Source organism: Dendrobates tinctorius, unplaced genomic scaffold (assembly GCF_039654945.1).
Source record: "Dendrobates tinctorius isolate UK_male_01 unplaced genomic scaffold, ASM3965494v1 ptg000035l, whole genome shotgun sequence".
Taxonomy (NCBI): Eukaryota; Metazoa; Chordata; class Amphibia; order Anura; family Dendrobatidae; genus Dendrobates; species Dendrobates tinctorius.
Window position 1 is genome coordinate 68928949 of NW_027361703.1, and position 19325 is coordinate 68948273.

At 48.7% G+C, this 19325-nt stretch overlaps 1 protein-coding gene across 6 annotated transcripts in view; it reads right to left on the minus strand.

Moving 5' to 3' along the window:
* KMT2E (lysine methyltransferase 2E (inactive)) overlaps positions 1-19325 on the minus strand; it is a 240329-nt gene that overhangs the window by 150574 nt on the left and 70430 nt on the right. For all 6 annotated transcript variants that reach the window (XM_073573622.1, XM_073573625.1, XM_073573624.1 and 3 more), the window contains one exon: positions 9598-9767. In XM_073573622.1, the coding sequence (XP_073429723.1) occupies positions 9598-9767 (170 nt within the window). The remainder of the gene's footprint in view (positions 1-9597; positions 9768-19325) is intronic.

The window sequence follows — 19325 nt, forward strand, 5'->3', positions numbered from 1 at the left end:
GTAGCCAAACAGAGGGGAACCGTGAAAAGGCAAGCTAGTAAGGGACTTCTTTGAAGATAAGTTCGCCTGCCAGGCCTTAAGCCAAATAGTCTAATGGATGGCCACAATATTGCTGGACGCCTGAGCCGCACATGAAGCTGCGTCATGGGAGGCAGGTACCATGTACTTCCCTGCATGAGAAATCTGTTCCGCAAGGTCGGCCAATTCTTCCAGTCGAGCTCCAGCAAGAATGCCCTGATCAAGTTGTTTAGCCCATACAGCTATGGACTTTGACACCCAAGTAGAGGCAAAGACTGGGCACAATGTAGAAGCGGCCACTTCAAAGGCTGACTTTGCAAAAGATTCTATGATCCTGTTATTGGAGTCATTGAGGGATACTCCATTTGTAAGCGGGAGGACTGTGTTGGTGGACAGTAAGGAATCTGGAGGGTCCACAGTTGGAGAGGCTGTCCAGATAGCAGTGAGCTCAGAGGCGAAGGGATATAGGATGCCGAAGTGCTCCCCTCTTTGGAAGTGTCTGGTCGGATTCTCCCTTTCCCTGGCAAGTACCTTCTCAAATTATTTATGTGGGGAAAAGGCCTTGGGAGCTGGCTTTGACAGTCTAAACAAAACCACCTGTTCGGCGGGTTCCGTAGACGTATCCTTAATGCTAATGGTCTGGCTGACCGCCACAATGAGGCTCTGGACCATGTCTCTCATATTAGAGGCTTGGTCAGAATCCAGGGCCGAGACCACCTCACCTGACTCGGGAGAGGAGGATCGGGAAGAGGCAGACCGGATGGAGCAGGAAGAGGAACTAGAATTACGTGCCTGCCTGGATCTCTTACGGGTGGTGGGCAAAGGGGGGATTGCTGCAGTCCTGACAGAGGGGAGAGGACTGACCTGAAAGGATCTTGCATTTACACGAAGAGCATACAGTGTCTGATAAGAGCAGAGGAAGAAGAGGAAGCAGGAGGATGGGAAAGCTCTCCTTAAGGCTATGTGCACAGCTGCAGATTGATCTGTGGATTTTTATCTGCGGAACCGCAGGTAAAACTGCAGGTAAAATGACCTGCGGTTTCTCACCTCTACAATGGAGGAGAAGGTAAACCGCAGCACAATCTGCAGAAAAGTAGTGACATGTCATTTCTTTCTGCGGATTCAAAACCGCAGCTTATCCACAGTTAAAAATCCGCAGCATGTGCACAGCAGAATGTAAATCTCAGACTTACATGCTACTGTACACTGTCTGCAGAACTGCTGCAGATCCGCTGTGGTCTAAACCGCAGTGTGTGCACATAGCCTTAGGATTAGACATGATTAGACCCACTAACTGATGCCCGAAGGTTAGGGGCAAGAAGAGAATGTCAGTCTGCAGAGCTACTCACACTAAGATGCAGATGTCCCATAGTCTGCTTCCAGGCTGTAGAGGGCTGCCGTGCGATGATGGGCAGAGAAGATGCAGGTCGTGCAGGGAAAAGTCACCATCCGGATCCGCAAGCCGGAAAATGGTGACCGCAAGAAGGATGCAAAGAACCAGCAGAGTAAAAGCGAGCTCTGCAGAAGAGTAGGCAAACGCTGAAGGAAAAAAGCCCTCTCTCTGGGGCCGAAAGAAGGTGTGGAGCTATCTGCTGGGTCCAGGAGGAGAAAGATGGCGATGATTGCAGAGTTTTTCTGGTGAAGTCGGGAGGAGTGATCGGAGCTAACCGCAACGTGCAGGAAGAAGTGTGGAAGCGACGGGCGGGAGAAAAGCCCGTCCGAAGTGCTGAGAAGAAGGGTGGTGGAGCAAACACCGAGACTAGGCCCAAGGGAAGTCAGGACCTAGAGTAAAGCCGGTGACCGCCGAAACAGGGGGGAACGGCACAAAGGCCCTAAAAGCATAGTAAAAGGTAACCCAGTGCCCCAATCCATAGGGGAACAAAGGGTAGCGGTCACATTGATCTCAAAAGAACCACAATGCCTAAGGCCGTAGAAATAAAGTGAGGGTTTTGGAGAAAAACAGGATTTTTTGGGTTGCTTACCGTAAAATCTGTTTCTCGGAGCCTTCATTGGGGGACACAGAGACCATGGGTGTATGCTTCTGCCACTAGGAGGCTGACACTATGCACAAAAAAAAGGTTAGCTCCTCCTCCGCAGTGTACACCCTACCGATCGGCAGGAAATTCCTCAGTTAGTGAGAAAGCAGTAGGAGAAGTAACAGAATAGATTGTTTACAGTTGAGTTGTCCTGTTTTCAACCAACAAACATAATCGGAGTTGCAGAACATGGGAGGGTGGTGTGTCCCCCAATGAAGGCTCCGAGAAATACATTTTACGGTAAGCAACCCAAAAAATCCTGTTTTCTCATTCACCTTATTGGGGGACACAGAGACCATGGGACGTCCCAAAGCAGTCCCTGGGGTGCGAAAACAAACTTCCATCAGGCCAGCGGACTCACCACCGCCGCCTGCAGAATCCTCCTACCGAAGCGTAGGTGTGGACTTGGTAGAATTTCACAAACGTGTGAACCGAAGACCAGGTTGCAGCTTTGCAAAGCTGCAGCGCGGAAGCCCTGTGGCGTACCACCCAGGAGGCACCCACTGCCCGGGTAGAGTGCGCTCTGATCCCTGGAGGAGCCACTCGATGCTTAACTCGGTAGGCCTCCAAGATTGCCGATCTGATCCAGCGAGCAATAGTGGCCCTTGAAGCTGGGTGACCTTTCCGCGCCCCATCTGGAATGATGAAAAGAGACTGTCTTTCGCAAGGAAGTCGTCCTGGATAGATAGACTCATGGCCCTGACCACATCCAGCTTGTTCAAGGACCGCTCCCGAGGATGAGTTGGACTCGAGGACAGAAGGACGGAAGAACAATATCCTCATTGAAGTGGAAAGAGGACACCACCTTAGGAAGGAAAGAGAGGGGAAGCCGCAGAACTACCTTATCCTGGTGGAGTACCAAAAAAAAAGGGGAACGGCAAAAAAGAGCCGCCAATTCCGACACGCGCCGGATGGAAGTGATGGCCACCAGAAAGGCTACCTTCCAAGAAAGGAGAGAAAGGGAAACATCCCTGAGAGGTTCAAAAGGAGGACCCTGCAGAACCTCGAGAACCAGATTAAGATCCCAAGGATCTACGGGCACTCGGAAGGGAGGAGCCGTGTGAGCCACACCTTGAAGAAAGGTCTTGATCTGAGGACGGGAGGCCAACGTCTTCTGAAATAAAATGGACAGCGCCAAAACCTGACCCTTCAAAGAGCTGAGGGCAAGCCCCGCATCCAGCTCTGCCTGAAGAAACGCCAGAACCGAAGGGAGCGAAAAGCACATGGGCGCGATGTCACTGGCCTCGCACCAAGTGAAATAGGCCTTCCAGACGCGGTAATAAATTTTGGAAGATGATGGCTTTCTGGCTCGGATCATGGTATGTATTACTCGATCAGAAAATCCTGCACGTTTCAAAACCTTGGTCTCAACAGCCACGCCGCTAAATTGAGCGACCGAGAATTGGGGTGGCAAATCGGGCCTTGAGACAGCAGATCTGCCCTGTCTGGAAGCTTCCAGGGGCTGTCCGCGAGAAGATTGACAATGTCCGCGAACCAAGACCTTCTGGGCCAATTCGGGGCGATGAGAATGACTGGGATTCCTTCTGCTTTGATCTTCTTCAACAGTTTGGGAAGAAGAGGCAGGGGAGGAAACAGGTAGGGGAGTTGGAACTGCGACCAAGGAATGGCCAGAGCGTCGGCGCCCACTGCCATAGGGTCTCGAGACCTGGATACAAACTGTGGGACTTTCCTGTTGAGGTGAGACGCCAGCAGATCTACGTCCGGGGTTCCCCATCGACGGCAGAGCAGATGAAACACCTCCGGATGTAGGGACCACTCTCCCGCCGCGAGACCCTCGCAGCTGAGAAAATCGACGGCCCAGTTGTCTACGCTGGGAATGTATACCGCAGAAATTGTCGGCACGGAAACCTCTGCCCAATGAAGAATCTTGGACACTTCTGCTAGGGCTGAGACAATCCGTGTCCCTCCTTGGCGGTTGACATATGCCACCGCTGTGGCATTGTCTGTCTGAATCCGGACAGGCAGGCCCCTGAGGAGCCTCTCCCAGTGAACGAGAGCCAGATGAATCGCTCGTATCTCTAGGACGTTGATCGGCAGAGATGATTCCTGAGACGACTATCGACCCTGAACACTGATTGCGGAACACTGCCCCCCAGCCGAGGAGGCTGGCATCCGTTGTTACAATCTGCCAGTGAATGGGAAGAAATGACCGTCCCAAGGAAATGAGAGGTGACGTCAACCACCAGTTGAGTGACCGTTTGATCAGGCGTGAAAGACGAACAGGAAGATCCAGGGACAGAGCCGACCTGTTCCACCTCGACAGGATGGCGTGTTGGAGAGGTCTGGCGTGAAATTGGGCAACGGGAACTGCCTCTATCGCCGCCACCATCTTTCCCAGGACCCTCATGGTTGTTCGGAGGGACGGAAATCGTGTGATCTGCAGCGATCGTACATCCTGCTGCAGGGAAAGAAACTTCTCTTGTGGGAGAAAGACCCTTGAACGACGAGTGTCGAACAGTAGGCCCAGAAATACAAGCCGATGAGTAGGAACCAGACAGGACTTTTTCATGTTGACGATCCACCCGAAATTGGAAAGAGTGTCTAAGACGATCGTCAGACTTAGGCGAGCCTGTTGAAAAGAGGAAGCTTTGATCAGAATGTCGTCGAGGTACGGAAAAAGGACGAGACCTCTGTTCCTCAACAAGGCCATGAACGCAGCCATGATCTTCGTGAAGACTCTGGGTGCGGTGGCGCGACGAACTAGTAATGTTCCTGGCGAATCGCAAACCGCAGGAACTTCTGATGTCCGGAGAATATGGGAACATGTAGATAGGCATCTTGGATGTCTATTGAACACATGAATTCCTGCTCCTCCATGGAAGCGATTACCGAACGAACCGACTCCATCCGGAAGTGGCGGAGGCGGACCCTTTTGTTGAACCACAACAAGAGAGTCTTTTGTTGAGTAGCATGAGATCCAAGATTGGTCGGACCGCCCAGTCTTTTTTCGGCACCACAAAGAGGTTCGAATAAAACCCTGTGAAACGCTCCGCCTCGGGAACGGGCACAATCACCCCGGAACTGAGGAGAGAGGCGATGGTTGTAAAGAACCCCAGGATCAAGGCTGGATCTTTTGGATGGGCGGGATTCGAAGAAACGATCTCGCGGACAAGAAACGAACTCTATCTTGTATCCTGACGATACAACCTCCCCGACCAAAGCGTCCTCCACTGAGGCCAGCCAGACGTCTCTGAAGAAGAGGAGTCGACCTCCCAATTGGAAGGGACCCTCGGAAGTCCGACGATAGTCATGCTGATGTGGACCGTCCAGATCTGGATCTGGATGGTCTGCCCTGGGAAGTGTGTGATCGCCAAAAGGGGGTGGGTTAGAAAGAAAACTTCTTTCTATCCTGACGTGCCTGCGGTCTCTGTTGGTTGGAAGGGTTCTCCGCCGTATTGAAACGGCGGAAAGCCCGAAAGGGACGAAACTGACGCCTTAGTGGGGGTCTGCGAGGCTTCAACTGAGGGACGAGGGAACTCGTGCCTCCGGTGGTGTCCTTAATAATCTGATCCAATTGGGATCAAAAGAGGCGCACTCCCTGAAAAGGCAGATTAGTAAGAGACTTCTTAGAAGACAAGTCGTACGTCGGATTGCTACTACCTTGCTTGACGCCTGAACCGCGCAGGATGCGGCATCCAGCAGAAAGCAGATAATCCCCCGTATGGGAGATCTGATTGGAGAGATCGGCCAATCGCTCTGGTTGTGCTTTATCTAGGATGCCCTTACAAAGATCCTCTGCCCAAGTAGCTATGGCCTTTGCTGCCCAAGATGAAGCAAAGATTGGACATACCGCCGCTGAAGCCGCTTCAAAGGCAGACTTTGCTAGGGATTCTATAATCCTATCATTAGAATCCTTTAAAGACTCCACATCTGAAAGCGGGAGAACCGTGTTATTAGAAAGTCTGGACACGGGTGGGTCCACCGAGGGATAAGCAGACCAGTTGTCCGTGAGCTCTTTGGCAAATGGGTACAGCACGCCGAAACGCTTTCCTCTTTGAAAGCGTCTGGTCGGATCTTCTCTTTCCTTGGTAAAAATCTTTCCAAACTCGGAATGGAAAGGAAATACCCTGGAGGGTGTTTTCGCCCGTCTGAACGAAACCTCCTGATCTGAGGATTTCGCAGGGGAGTCAATGTCGAAGGTATGGTGAATCGCTGCAATGAGGTCCTGCACCGTAACCTTCATATTCGCATCCTGGTCCGAATCCAGCTCTAAAATCCCCTCAGATGACCTGTCCGAGAACGCTTCACCTGACTCGGGAGAGAAGGCCCGGGAGGGAGGCTGCTCAGGACTATGCGATGAGATGGCACAAGGAGAGGATTCCAGCTGGAGATCCTGCCTGGGTCTTTTGCGACTAACACTGGCTGGCTCAAATGGAATCTCTTGAGACCTGCTGGACCCTGCAGAAGTGACCAGGGGCAACTTATCGAGAACAGCTACTAGGGACTGAGACACCTTGGTGAGGTCTGCCACTGATTGTGATAGAGACAGAGCCAAGCTAGGAATGGGGGGGTTCACTCTCTCATGGAGCAGTAGATGGCTCCTGGACGGCGTCGGGCTGAATCGGATTGCTGCAGTCTAGGCAGAGGGGAGTGGACTGACCTAAGTGAAGTTTGCGATTGCAAGAAGAGCACGCAAAGTACTTGACTAAGGTGCAAGAGGAGGCAGGAGGACGAGAGCGGTCAGACTTAGAATTAGACATACTGACGGACAGTCACTGAAGCAGTACCGGAAGTTTGGGGGACAGGAGGCAGAGGAGGGTGTCAGTCTGCAGTCGCAGAGCTACTCACAGTCCGGTGTCCTATCGCAGCTTCCAGCAAATGAAGGTGCACGGCTCGTCTGGGCTTGCAGGGGGCACGGCAGATAGGACAGCGTCCGGCTGACAGGCTGCGAAAATGGCGGCAGCCTGAGAACAGAGCAGGAAGCGCGCGCTTCCCTGCAGAGACCGAGGAAGAAGATGTGCGGGGCTAACCGCCGATGCTAAAAATGGTGCCATCCTATGGAATAGCCAGACTGGGAGTGGGTGGAGATAGCGCCGTCTCAGGGAGACCTAGAGTGAGGGGAGAAGGCGGTGGGCGGGCTTAAAGCGGGCGGGAGGAAAGCCCGCCCGAGAAAGAAGGCAGGGGGAGTGGCCGCGATTCAGGACAAGGCCCAAGATGAAGCTGGGGCCTGGATTAGATGTGGCGGCCGCCTGTCAGCGTGGAGGCCCCGCAGCACTGCCGCGGTGACCGCTCCCGAGGATCGCTGGGGCCGGGCGGGAGAAAAACCCGCCTAGGAATGCAGTGGGGGCGAAGTTGCGGCAGAACAGGCCGATAACAAGCCGGGTCCTGAATTAAATGCGGCGGCCGCCGGGAGGCGCGGAGGCGTCGCAGCACTGCCACAGCGACCGCTCCCGAAGGATCCGTGTCTGGAGCTGCTGAGGAGAATGGGACTCGGGGCCTCATACTTACCCTGCCTGATCCGTCTCTGATGTAACCTGTGAATAAAGGTACCTTCATCCAGCGTGTTTTGTCATTCCTGTAGAAGAGTATCTGCGCCTCATGCGTCCGACAGGCTCTGGTAAGCGAGTGGGTGGGAGACGGGAAACGAGGTCCATCTGGATCGCCTGACACATCCGTGTTAGGGGGCTCATGGTCCTGCTGTAGAGACCTATGAGGATACGGGGTGGCAGTACACGCCGTACTCAGTCTCTTTGTGGGACTCCAGATGTGACTCTTCACTCTGCATCCCTCCGGATAATCTGAAAGAAAAAACGACGCACGAGGTAGATAAGGGTCTAAGAAAGACCCGTATCCACCTCCTACCAACACTAAGCTAAACTGAGGAATTTCCTGCCGGTCGGTGGGGTGTACACTGCGGAGGAGGAGCTAACTTTTTTTGTGCATAGTGTCAGCCTCCTAGTGGCAGCAGCATACACCCATGGTCTCTGTGTCCCCCAATAAGGCGAACGAGAAACACTGAGCATCTTCCTTCTGTCTTCATCCCTTTATCTTCTTTACTTGAATCCTTATGTGGAACTTTCCCTCGTCACCTTAGGAAGGAATCTGGGTAAAAGAGGGAAAAAGATGCACCTCTCCATCCTGTAAATGTCAGGTGTCCGAAATTCCTGTATTGCGGGACGTCCACTCTTCCTAAAACAGAGAGGCTCTGGTGGGCGAGTGGGTAGGAGACGGGGGGGCTGGATCGAATCACCTAAACACTGTTAGGGGTTGGGGTCCTGCTGACTAGACATATGAGGATACGGGGTGGCAGTACACGTCGTACTCAGTCTCTATGTGGGAGTACAGTTGAGACTATTCACACTGTATCCCTCCAGAGGTAGAAGATCCACATGAAAAAATGAGAGACTGTACTGGAAAATGAGGTAGATATGGGTCTAGTGAAAGACCCATGTTCACCTCCTACTGACACTAAGCTAAAACTGATTAACCTAGTGCCAGTAGGTGGAGTGTATACTGCAGAGGAGGAGCTAACTTTTTCTTGTGCATAGTGTCAGCCTCCTAGTTGGAGCAGCATACACCTATGGTTTCCTGTGTCCCCCAATGAAGCGATAGAGAAATCAAACAAAAATCTGTAATCTTGCAAACAATTTCTCCTGTTCTGTGTTGGCTACATGTGACACACTGACAATGAAGCCTACATGTAGAATAAGCTCTGGAGGCAGAGTAATTTTCCAGGCAGCATCCTCGCCAGAGCCTGGAAGAAGTCACTTATATAAAGTGATAAAAGAGGATATATCAGCAACAAGGCATCTTATATTAGGCATACAGGGATCACACTCCCCAGCATTCTATGACCTGTATGCCCATATTATGGAATCAGTCACATTTGACCACTTAAAAACTGAATAGGTACCTATACTGTACCCAGGGGCCATCATACTGTATGGAGGGCTGTGTGGGACCATTATATTGTGTCGAGGGATGTGGTGGCATCACAATAGGAGGGAGGACTATGCTGCCTCATCATACTGTGTGTGGGGAACAAGGGGCTATCATACCGTGTTGGGGTCACTGTTGGAGAGTCATACTGTGCAGATATATCACATTTTGCAGAGAAGGTACTGTAGGTCATCATTCTGTGCATGTGAAGGGTACTAAAAACCCATATGCCGAAAACACATGGCAATAATAATCATGAAAAAATGACTTCTGTCAGACGTGTCGGCCATGTGTGTATGTAGAAGACTAACATGGACCTATTATCATGAAACATGAGCAAACAAAGGAGAAAAGACTATAGACTGGTCTAGAATTATTGAACAAAATACATTAAAAAAAATAAGTTTTGTAAATTTTCTTTAAAACTTTTGTAGCCATATTTACATTTTTCTTTCAACCTTCCATCATCCTACCAAAATAGAACATTTGACAAATAGTGTTCATACAAGGTAAAAATAAGGTAAATGTTATTAACTATTTTGTGTAGTATGACTATCTGGATTAAAAGGTCTTAACATTCAAAGTTGTCAATTTTCAAGAAATAAAAAGATAAGAAACCAATATTTTAATTTTAAATGCTTACCTTTTTTGACTTTGCATTTTGATCCTTTTCTCCGCTTTTCTTTCTTTTTTTGTCATTGACTTTTGTTACTCTGGTGGCAGTAAGAGTAAGAGTTGTAGGCGTGTGCTGGCAAGCAGTATACAGCTCCATAGGAACTTCATCGCAACTTTCTGTTGCACTGGTATCACCATCTTTAAAATAAAACAAGGCTTACATTAAACCATTTTCTATATACCGTAGTCATGCTAGTCAAAAAAAATAAATTGCAACGACGAGGGTTTGGTTTTGCCAGATCAGGTTATGAGCCCTTACTCCATTATTGATAACATGCTCAGAGGTTCTACTGAACCAAGATGTAGCTTTGAAGAAGCTCAGTCTTAGAAGTGGCGCACGTATATCTGGCAAGTTGCATGTGTCAGAAAGACTATTTGAGCAATTGATAGGGATCTCGGGGCCCAGCCCATCATCATCGATCTGCAGAATGTCAGGTTTCCCCGCTTATTAATCTGCTGGCAGCACTTTATTACTCCTAGTTAGCATCTTAACTATTGGTTTTCTGCATCATTCCAGCCTGACATAATGCTAAAGATGAGCTTTATACACCATTCACTGTAAGTTTTACTGGTATACCACGTGTCAGAGGTGCATGGCAGGGATCATTAGAATCCCAATTAGGAGGCACATAATGTGCTCACAGCAGTTTAATAACAGAAAACCTGAGGACAGGTTCCTTTTTAAGAGATAAGGAGACATGATTTGAAAATTGTATTATATAAACTGATGCATCAGCAAACCAGGTGAAATTTTTCACTTCTTGCTAACTAGAAGTACTTTTGAAAGTGGTGCATAATTAATTTTAGGAGTTTCAAAAAAAAAAAAAATAAATAAACCATTTTAGTGCAAGAGATGAGAGGAAAAATTATCACTGTGCATCATTTAACATAGGAGGAATAAACTGAACATATTAGTCATTATAACTGCTTAACAAGAGCACAACACAAAATATACATCCTGTATAACAATCTTCTTACTACTGCACATTTACACACTATTGAAAAACTGATCCGCACATAATGCACCGGAAAATAGAATTAGACTTACCGGTAATTCGGGTTCTAGGAACCTTCCATGACAGCTACATCGGAGGATGCCTTCCCCGCCCTAATAGGGGACAGGAACAGGAAGAGGTTTAATACCGCTGCCCTTCCTGCAACTACCAGTGTTTTTCTGGACACAAGTATGAACAGTTACCACCAAAGTGCAGGAATGATCCAATAAGAATATCAGATAGGGAGGGAAATTAGTGCTGTCGTGGAAGGTTCCTAGAAACCGAATTACCGGTAAGTCTAATTCTATTTTCTCTAGTCACCTTCCACAACAGCTACATCGGAGTAATACCAACAGCTAATTTCTCTAGGGGGGGGGGGGGGAAATCGTTAAATCCCCATTGAAATTTAGCCTGTAACGCCTGGTGAACATGTGGATGGACGACCAGGGGCGGTTCTGCATATCCGCTCTGATGAAGCATTCCCCTTTTTTGCTCATGATGTTGCTATCGCATGGGTAGAATGTGCCCTCAGTGAGGCGGGTGGAGCCAGCTTCTGTGATGCGCAAGTCAGGCAGATAGATTGTGTGATTCAAATCGCGATCGTGTTCTTTGACGCCTTCTTGCCTTATTTCGTCCTGAGAACTGGATGAATAAATTCTGGTGAATCCGCTAGGCTTCACTCTATTGTCGGTAGACAGGACCACTCTGCAAATGTCGAGAGTGTGGAAGGTCTCTTCCTTAGGGTTGGAAGAGCTTGGGCCGAATGAGGACAGTACAATGTCCTGATCCCTATGAAATTTTGAGTAGAAAGGCATGATCTAATCTCAAGATATTATCTGTAATGATTGCAAGGTAAGCTTCTTGAATTGACAGGGCCTGCAATTCTCCTATACGTCTAGCCGCAGTAATTGCGACTAAGAGGACGGTTAAAGGATTAGGTTTCCATGGTCAAGGAATCTGGAGGCTCAAATGGATCTTAGGTTTGACCACGGTGTTGAGATCCCAAGGAGGCCCCTGACTGCGGAGTATAGGACGAATCCCGGCTGCCGAAGCCATAAACCGTAGGATCCAGCGGTGGCTGGCCAGGTCAAGATCAAAAAAGGTGCTAAGAGCTGATATTTATACCTTTAGTGTGCTGGGGATAAGGCTCTGTTCCAGACCTTTTGTAAACATCTAGGGTCTGTGCTGCACTGAGATGGAAGGGATCAGGGGTGCCTGGAGAGCACCAGGGCGTAAACCTTTCCCAGACCTTGGCATAGATGTCCTTGGTTATTGGTTTTTGGCTTTCCTGAAGGGTTTGGATTACCCTATCCGAGAGCCATTTGGCTCTTAGGAATTCGGCCCCAATAACCATACTGCCAGGTTCCCTTTGCCTACATCTGGGTGTAGCAGAGGACCATGGTGAAGGAGGTCGCCCTTTTTGGGGCAGAAGCCAGGACCTTCCTGGGCCATGGCAGGTAGGGCACTGTACCACTTCTTCCGGGCCACAGCGGGGCGATTAGTATTGTGGGAACTCGGTCCGTGTGGATTTCCTGAGATGTTTTTTGCCCGCATCGGTATGGGTGGGCAGGTATATGCGAGGTTGGAATCCCACCAATGGGTGAAGGGCACCTATTCCTTGCACTCCGTCCATGTGGGTGAGGGAGACGAATACCCGTCTTCGCATTTTGACTGTTGGCGACTAGGTCCACCTCCGCCCCATCTTGAGGCTAGGGACACGAATACCGTCTGGTCCAGGCGCCACTCCTCCGGATGAACGTCTTCTCGACTGAGGAAATCTGCCTGGGTGTTGTCTGATCCTTTCAGACGCACTGACCAGGAGATTATCCTTGCTGCTATTGCCTCCAGGCCGGCGTACTTCGTACCCCCTTGGCTGGAGATAGGCCACTGTGGTCATGTTGCCCGAATAGATGCAGACGTGGCGATTTTGGATTAGCGATGATGACGTCTTTTAGCGCTTTCCCTACCGCCTTCAGTTCTCTCAGATTTGAGGAACTTGTGCTGATGCTCGGCAGCCATCGCCCCTGAAAATAGGATCTCTCTACTACTGCGCCCCAGCCTCGTTGGCTGGCATCTGAGCGGAGTGTTTTCAGGGGAAGCTGAATCCGGCTCTTTCTGAAGATTTCAGTAGTTCAACCACCACCTCAGGGCCGGTTTAACCTGACCAGGGAGGGGGAATCCTTCAGGACAATGGAATTTGTAGCTGCGTAGGCCAGGCGAATCCTGGAATGTAAAAGCACGTGGCTTTGTAGAATTTGGGTGTGGGCCTGAGCCCAAGAAACCGCCTGGGTGCATGTGATCCGAGAACCTAGAGCATACATTGACTCTGAGGGTCAGTGCCCGCTAGTCCTGAACCAGGTTCTTGGTGGACAAGGTCAACCTGACAAACCATAGGTAGGAAGGATGCCTTTCCCCTTGAGTCCGAGAGAACTCCCAGAAGCTTCCTTCTCGTGGAGGGATAGACCAGGTTCGGTATCCAACCCAGGGATCTTAATATCCCCAGGGTCTTTCCTACGTCCATCTTCTGACATGAGATAGATGGTATGGAGAAGAGGAAGTCGTCCAGATATGGGATAACGCCTATCCCCTGGCGCCAGATGAAAATCACTGCTTCCGCCATGATCTTTGAGAGATACGTGTCGGATGGATTGGCACATGGTAATATGCACCCTTCAGCTCTACCGTTGCCATTACCCAGCTCTGTCCGATGAGCGGAACTGCCCCTGATTGACTCAATTTTGAATTGCCTGTACCGGACCGATTCGGTAAATGGTTTCAGGTTTATGATGATTCAGTTCTTCTCTGATAGCTTCCTCACCAGGAAGGGACGTGCGTAATGACGGTGTCCTTCCCCCGCTTTGGCACCCGCGCGTTCTACTGGAGCAGATCTTTGGTAAGGAGCCCTGAAGGTGTGGAGGCTGTAGGGAGGTTACCCCTAAGCATTACGGGGAAGGACTCGAACCCAATTTTTAGTCCATCTCATATGGTACGATGGACCCACAGATTTGTGGAGATGGACTGCCAGCGGGTGAAAAAGAGCGAGAAACGACCCCCAACCGGGCGTCATTGCTTATCTGGGGTCTGTTGATGGTTAGGGACAAGGATGATCCTGCCCTTGCCCCCCCCCTATACTCTTCCCGAGTATGTCAACAGGACCAGGGATTCCCCGCCAGTCTCTCATGCCGGTACTGGCCCAGCCTCAACTGCTTTGCGGCTGTAATCTGATGAGGGCATGCAAATTCAGCTTAGATTAGCTGTTGACAGAGGTTTGGCCACAGGAGGGACGAAAAATCCGTCTCCTACGATTTCTATGTTTCGGAAGACATCCTTTCGTCCGAAGCGGCGTCCAGGATGTTATCCAGGACAGGCTTGAACCCATAGTGGCCATGGAAGGGGATGGCGCACCATTTGGAGATAAGTCGCCTCCTTTAGGATTTTAACCAGGGCACTCCTCTAGAGGAGTTAGAAAGGACGGCCGCTTTTGCGGCTACCCGGACTTGGTGAAAGCAGTCACGCTCAGCCTAGAAGAGCCGGTGCATTAAAGAATTACCTGAGACCTGCGAATTACAGGCTGGTCTTCCTGGTCCCAGCCTCTCAAGTTGTTTAGCGACCGCCAGCAGAAGCATCGGTTAGGAACCTCGTTGCTTTCTGCAGTAGGGGTAGGGCATCAGGTATCTTTCCCCCTAAGGTTCCCTGAGTCTGTGCGTAATCACAGAGACAGGGCATGTGATAGCCATATTAGCTTCTAGCCGATATGTAGAGGTGTCCCAGGACCTCCTTGATAAGCGCTCAAATATATTTATTTTTCCTTGATCCATTGGATCTTTGAGCTGGGAGGAGCCCTGAAAGGGATTGGATAGATATATATATATATATATATATATATATATATATATACACACACACACACATACGTCCGTATATATATTATATATATATATATATATATATATATATATATATATATATATATATATATATATATATATATATATATATATATATACACACACACTCACTGGCCACTTTATTAGGTACACCATGCTAGTAAGGGGTTGGACCCCCTTTTGCCTTCAGAACTGCCTCAATTCTTCGTGGCAGAGATTCAACAAGGTGCTGGAAGCATTCCTCAGAGATTTTGGACCATATTGACATGATGGCATCACACAGTTGGCGCAGATTTGTCGGCTGCACATCCCTGATGCGAATCTCCCGTTCCACCACATCCCAAAGATGCTCTATTGGATGGAGATCTGGTGACTGAGGAGGCCATTTGAGTACAGTGAACTCATTGTCATGTTCAAGAAACCAATCTGAGATGATTCGAGCTTTATGACATGGCGCATTATCCTGCTGAAAGTAGCCATCAGATGTTGGGTACATTGTGGTCATAAAGGGATGGACATGGTCAGCAACAATACTCAGGTAGGCTGTGGCGTTGCAACGATGCTCAATTGGTACCAAGGGGCCCAAAGAGTGCCCAGAAAAAATTCCCCACACCATGACACCACCACCACCAGCCTGAACCGTTGATACAAGGCAGGATGGATCCATGCTTTCATGTTGTTTACGCCAAATTCTGACCCTACCATCCGAATGTCGCAGCAGAAATCGAGACTCATCAGACCAGGCAACGTTTTTCCAATCTTCTACTGTCCAATTTCGATGAGCTTGTGCAAATTTTAGCCTCAGTTTCCTGTTCTTAGCTGAGAGGAGTGGTACCCAGTGTGGTCTTCTGCTGCTGTAGCCCATCTGCCTCAAAGTTCGACGCACTGTGCGTTCAGAGATGCTCTTCTGCCTACCTTGGTTGTAACGGGTGGCAATTTGAGTCACTGTTGCCTTTCTATCAGCTCGAACCAGTCTGCCCATTCTCCTCTGACCTCTGGCATCAACATGGCATTTCCGGCCACAGAACTGCCGCTCACTGGATTTTTTTTCTTTTTCGGACCATTCTCTGTAAACCCTAGAGATGGTTGTGCGTGAAAATCCCAGTAGATCAGCAGTTTCTGAAATTCTCAGACCAGCCCTTCTGGCACCAACAATCTTGCCACGTTCAAAGGCACTCAAATCACCTTTCTTCCCCATACTGATGCTCGGTTTGAACTGCAGGAGATTGTCTTGACCATGTCTACATGCCTAAATGCACTGAGTTGCCGCCATGTGATTGGCTGATTAGAAATTAAGTCTTAACACACAGTTGGACAGGTGTACCTAATAAAGTGGCCAGTGAGTGTGTATATATATATATATATATATATATATATATATATATATATATATATATATATATATATATATATATCTCTATAGATCTACATCTCTCTCTCTCTCTATATATATATATATATATATATATATATATATATATATATATATATATATATATATATATATATATATATATATATATATACACACACACACACACATCTCCTTTTAAGGAGGATCAGAGTCTGTACGTTGTCATGTACAGGACACCTTCTTTGGGTTTCAGCCCGACATCTCGTCCTGTACCGTGTATTTAACTTCTTCCTCCTCCACCTCTATGGTGCTCTTAACCATACTGATTAGCTCACCCACATTCTCGGAACCAAATGATATTTCTTGTTCCCTGGTTTTAGGGGTGGACGTGGAAGAGGAACCCTCAATCTCCCGAGCGTCCTCTTTATCAGAGGACTGAATTTCGTCTGACACCAAGGTAGCAACAGAAAAAAAGATCCCTAAAACTTCACTTTTAATCAATATATAAAAACTAGACAATCCCAGTTCATATGGACTAGGATAATAAACAACACCAGACACAGAATATTAAATACTACGGGCCACTAAACTCGCCCTAATAGGCCCTGGCAGTCCCTGCCTGGTCGCGGAGGTTGGCACCCTAATTGTAGACGATAGTGGCGCCCCCGCCATCCATAAGTATCAATCTTACAACGCTATTGTCTATATGTAGGACTATTATGTCCACTAAGCGTTTTATATATATCATTTATATGCCACTAATTTCCATATGGTGGATACAATTTTTTGTGGTTATTTAACCTGAAGTGCTGTGTGCATTATTGTGGTTGCACTTTTTAAACGTTTAAACGTTTTTTCTTTTTTTTCCCCCTTTTTTTGGGGGGGTATATCTGGTCTATCCCTTTTTGCAGCATAAGCCTTTTTCATTACGAGATAAGTTAACAAAAGCTGCTATATATCAGTATTTTTTACTAAGAGATACTATCTAGGGTGGGTTTATTTGCCCATGTTTCTAGTACGAGATAAGTTTTAATTATCTTAGAGACGTTATACAGTCTCTCCACCAGGGTTTTTCGGGTGTTTATTGTGTGGTTGTGTTTTTCTGTGTATCCCCGCCGTGGACTAGGGTTTTTTAGGGTGTATTATGGTCACCGACGTTGAGCGGGGGCGCCACTATCGTCTACAATTAGGGTGCCAACCTCCGCGGCCAGGCAGGGACTGCCAGGGCCTATTAGGGCGAGTTTAGTGGCCCGTAGTATTTAATATTCTGTGTCTGGTGTTGTTTATTACCCTAGTCCATATGAACTGGGATTGTCTAGTTTTTATATATTGATTAAAAGTGAAGTTTTAGGGATCTTTTTTTCTGTTGCTACCTTGGTGTCCGCTTTGTCTTTTGATCCCAAAAAAATTTTTTTGGAGGTATTTTTGAATTTCGTCCGAGTCAGATTCTATCAGAGCTTTCTTCCTCCTCCTAGAGGGAGGCGGTCTGGGAGAAAGGAGCCATGGAGGAGTAAACCACATGTATTATGAGGGATTTGATGCTCTCCAGGAGAGAGGGCTGCTCAGCGTGAAGGACCTCTCTGCACAGGACGGGCAGAGCTTTCCCCGTATGTCGAGGGAGTCTGGCAGCACACATTTTACACTTGTGGCTGGTTCTCATAGGGTCAGAGACTTTTTCTCCCCCTATTAGAGAGAAAGAGGTATGCTACGCCATTTTAGTAATAATGCTGGATAGCCAAGGCCGACGCCTGCTAATTACAATAGGAGGGGGTACGCTGGGCTCTGCCGACGCAGAGAGAGGGGGCTTGTCACCGTCCATGCCGTCTACAGTCAGACAGGTGTCTTACCTGGTGATCTCCTCACCCGGACCTTGAAGATCGAGGGTCCAGCGTTGTTTATGCACCTCCTCCCTTTGGCCTAATGGGGGGAACCACATGAGAACGCCCCAGAATGTGACCGCCGGTCCCAGGAGTAACATGCCCCACGACGCGCGCTCCACCATGGAACACATAGGGACAGACCGGAAGTGACGCGCGCCCCTAAGCGACGCGCGACCCAGTGGAAAGCCCACTATCGCCCGAAGTGGAGTAACGCCAGCCCTGGCCAGCGCGAGCCCCCTGGAACCAGCAGCACGGAGGAGGAAGACGGGGAGCTATCTGGAGGACCCTGGCGCGCACATCACCGCCTCGTTTTACCCCCGAAGGAGGCGCAGGAGAGGCGGGAGAGTCCCGAGTCCCACCATGCAGGCGGAGACGGGAGCAGCCACCAGAGGAGAGCAAGGCCCCCGACCTCGGCTGCCCGGCATCTGACAGGTATCCCAGCTGATACTGGGCGTGGGGTGCTCCCGATCGCCGGCCACGGCAGCACCATCGTAGACCTCTTCATGCCCCATAGGGGACTGGAAAACACTGTTAGTTGCAGGAAGGGGTATTTATCTTCCTGTCCCCTATTAGGGTAGGGAAGACATCCTCTGATGTAGCTGTCATGGAAGGTGACTAGAGAAATATGTATTTTTTTTTTTTTTATTTTTTTTTTTAAATAAAGCAGACAAATTACTTTCAAACATACGGCACAGACGTATATAACAATGCTGTCTAAGGCTGGGGTCACACTTGCAACTGCACTGCCAGAAACTCGCGACAGTCTCTTGCCTCAATACCCTGCACTGCTGCCAGCACTCGGGACCGGAGTGGGAGTGTGCGGCTGCATGTCTTCTATGCAGCTGAACACTCTGGTCCGAACCGCCGCCGGCAGTGCCGGGTATTGAGGCACGAGTTTCTCGCATTGCGGTTGCAAGTGTGACCCGGCCTAAGACTGGTTTCACACGAGTGAAAAATAGGCCCATATTTCTACATGCACAGCACTCATACATGCTTCTCATGGGCAATTTATGCAGGACACCTCAAAGCGCGGTAAAGTATGGACTGAGGGTTATCATCTTGACATGCAACAAGATATTAGCACTGAAGTTCCCAAAGAAGAGGTTGGGCTGGGATGGTGGGGGAGAAGGTGATATTGTATTCAGACTTTTTATTCAGCCTTTTTATTCTTAGGCAAATTCACATGTCCACATTTGTAATGGACAGCACATGGCAGCAGTACAGATGGGTCTGTGCAATAACAGATTACAATTATTGAAATGTATGAGTTTAGTCCGCAAATCAGCCCAAATTCAGACAACTTTTTGCAAACTATTGCTTTATAAGAAAATAAAAGATCTCCCAATAAAGCATTAGTGCACAAAAATACACATTGAAAATAGAACTCCAAATTTTTCACAACAGCTTCAAAAAACAGACATTGCATTTAGCCTGTAGAACATCCACGATAAATTACTACATATCCCTTATTTTCATTCTGATATCTACAACATAAAAGTAGGTAGTGTGATACTTTGATATCCTATTTAAGGAGATAGGCATATCTTAACTTCAGTGACTGCAGTAATTTCTGCAAATTT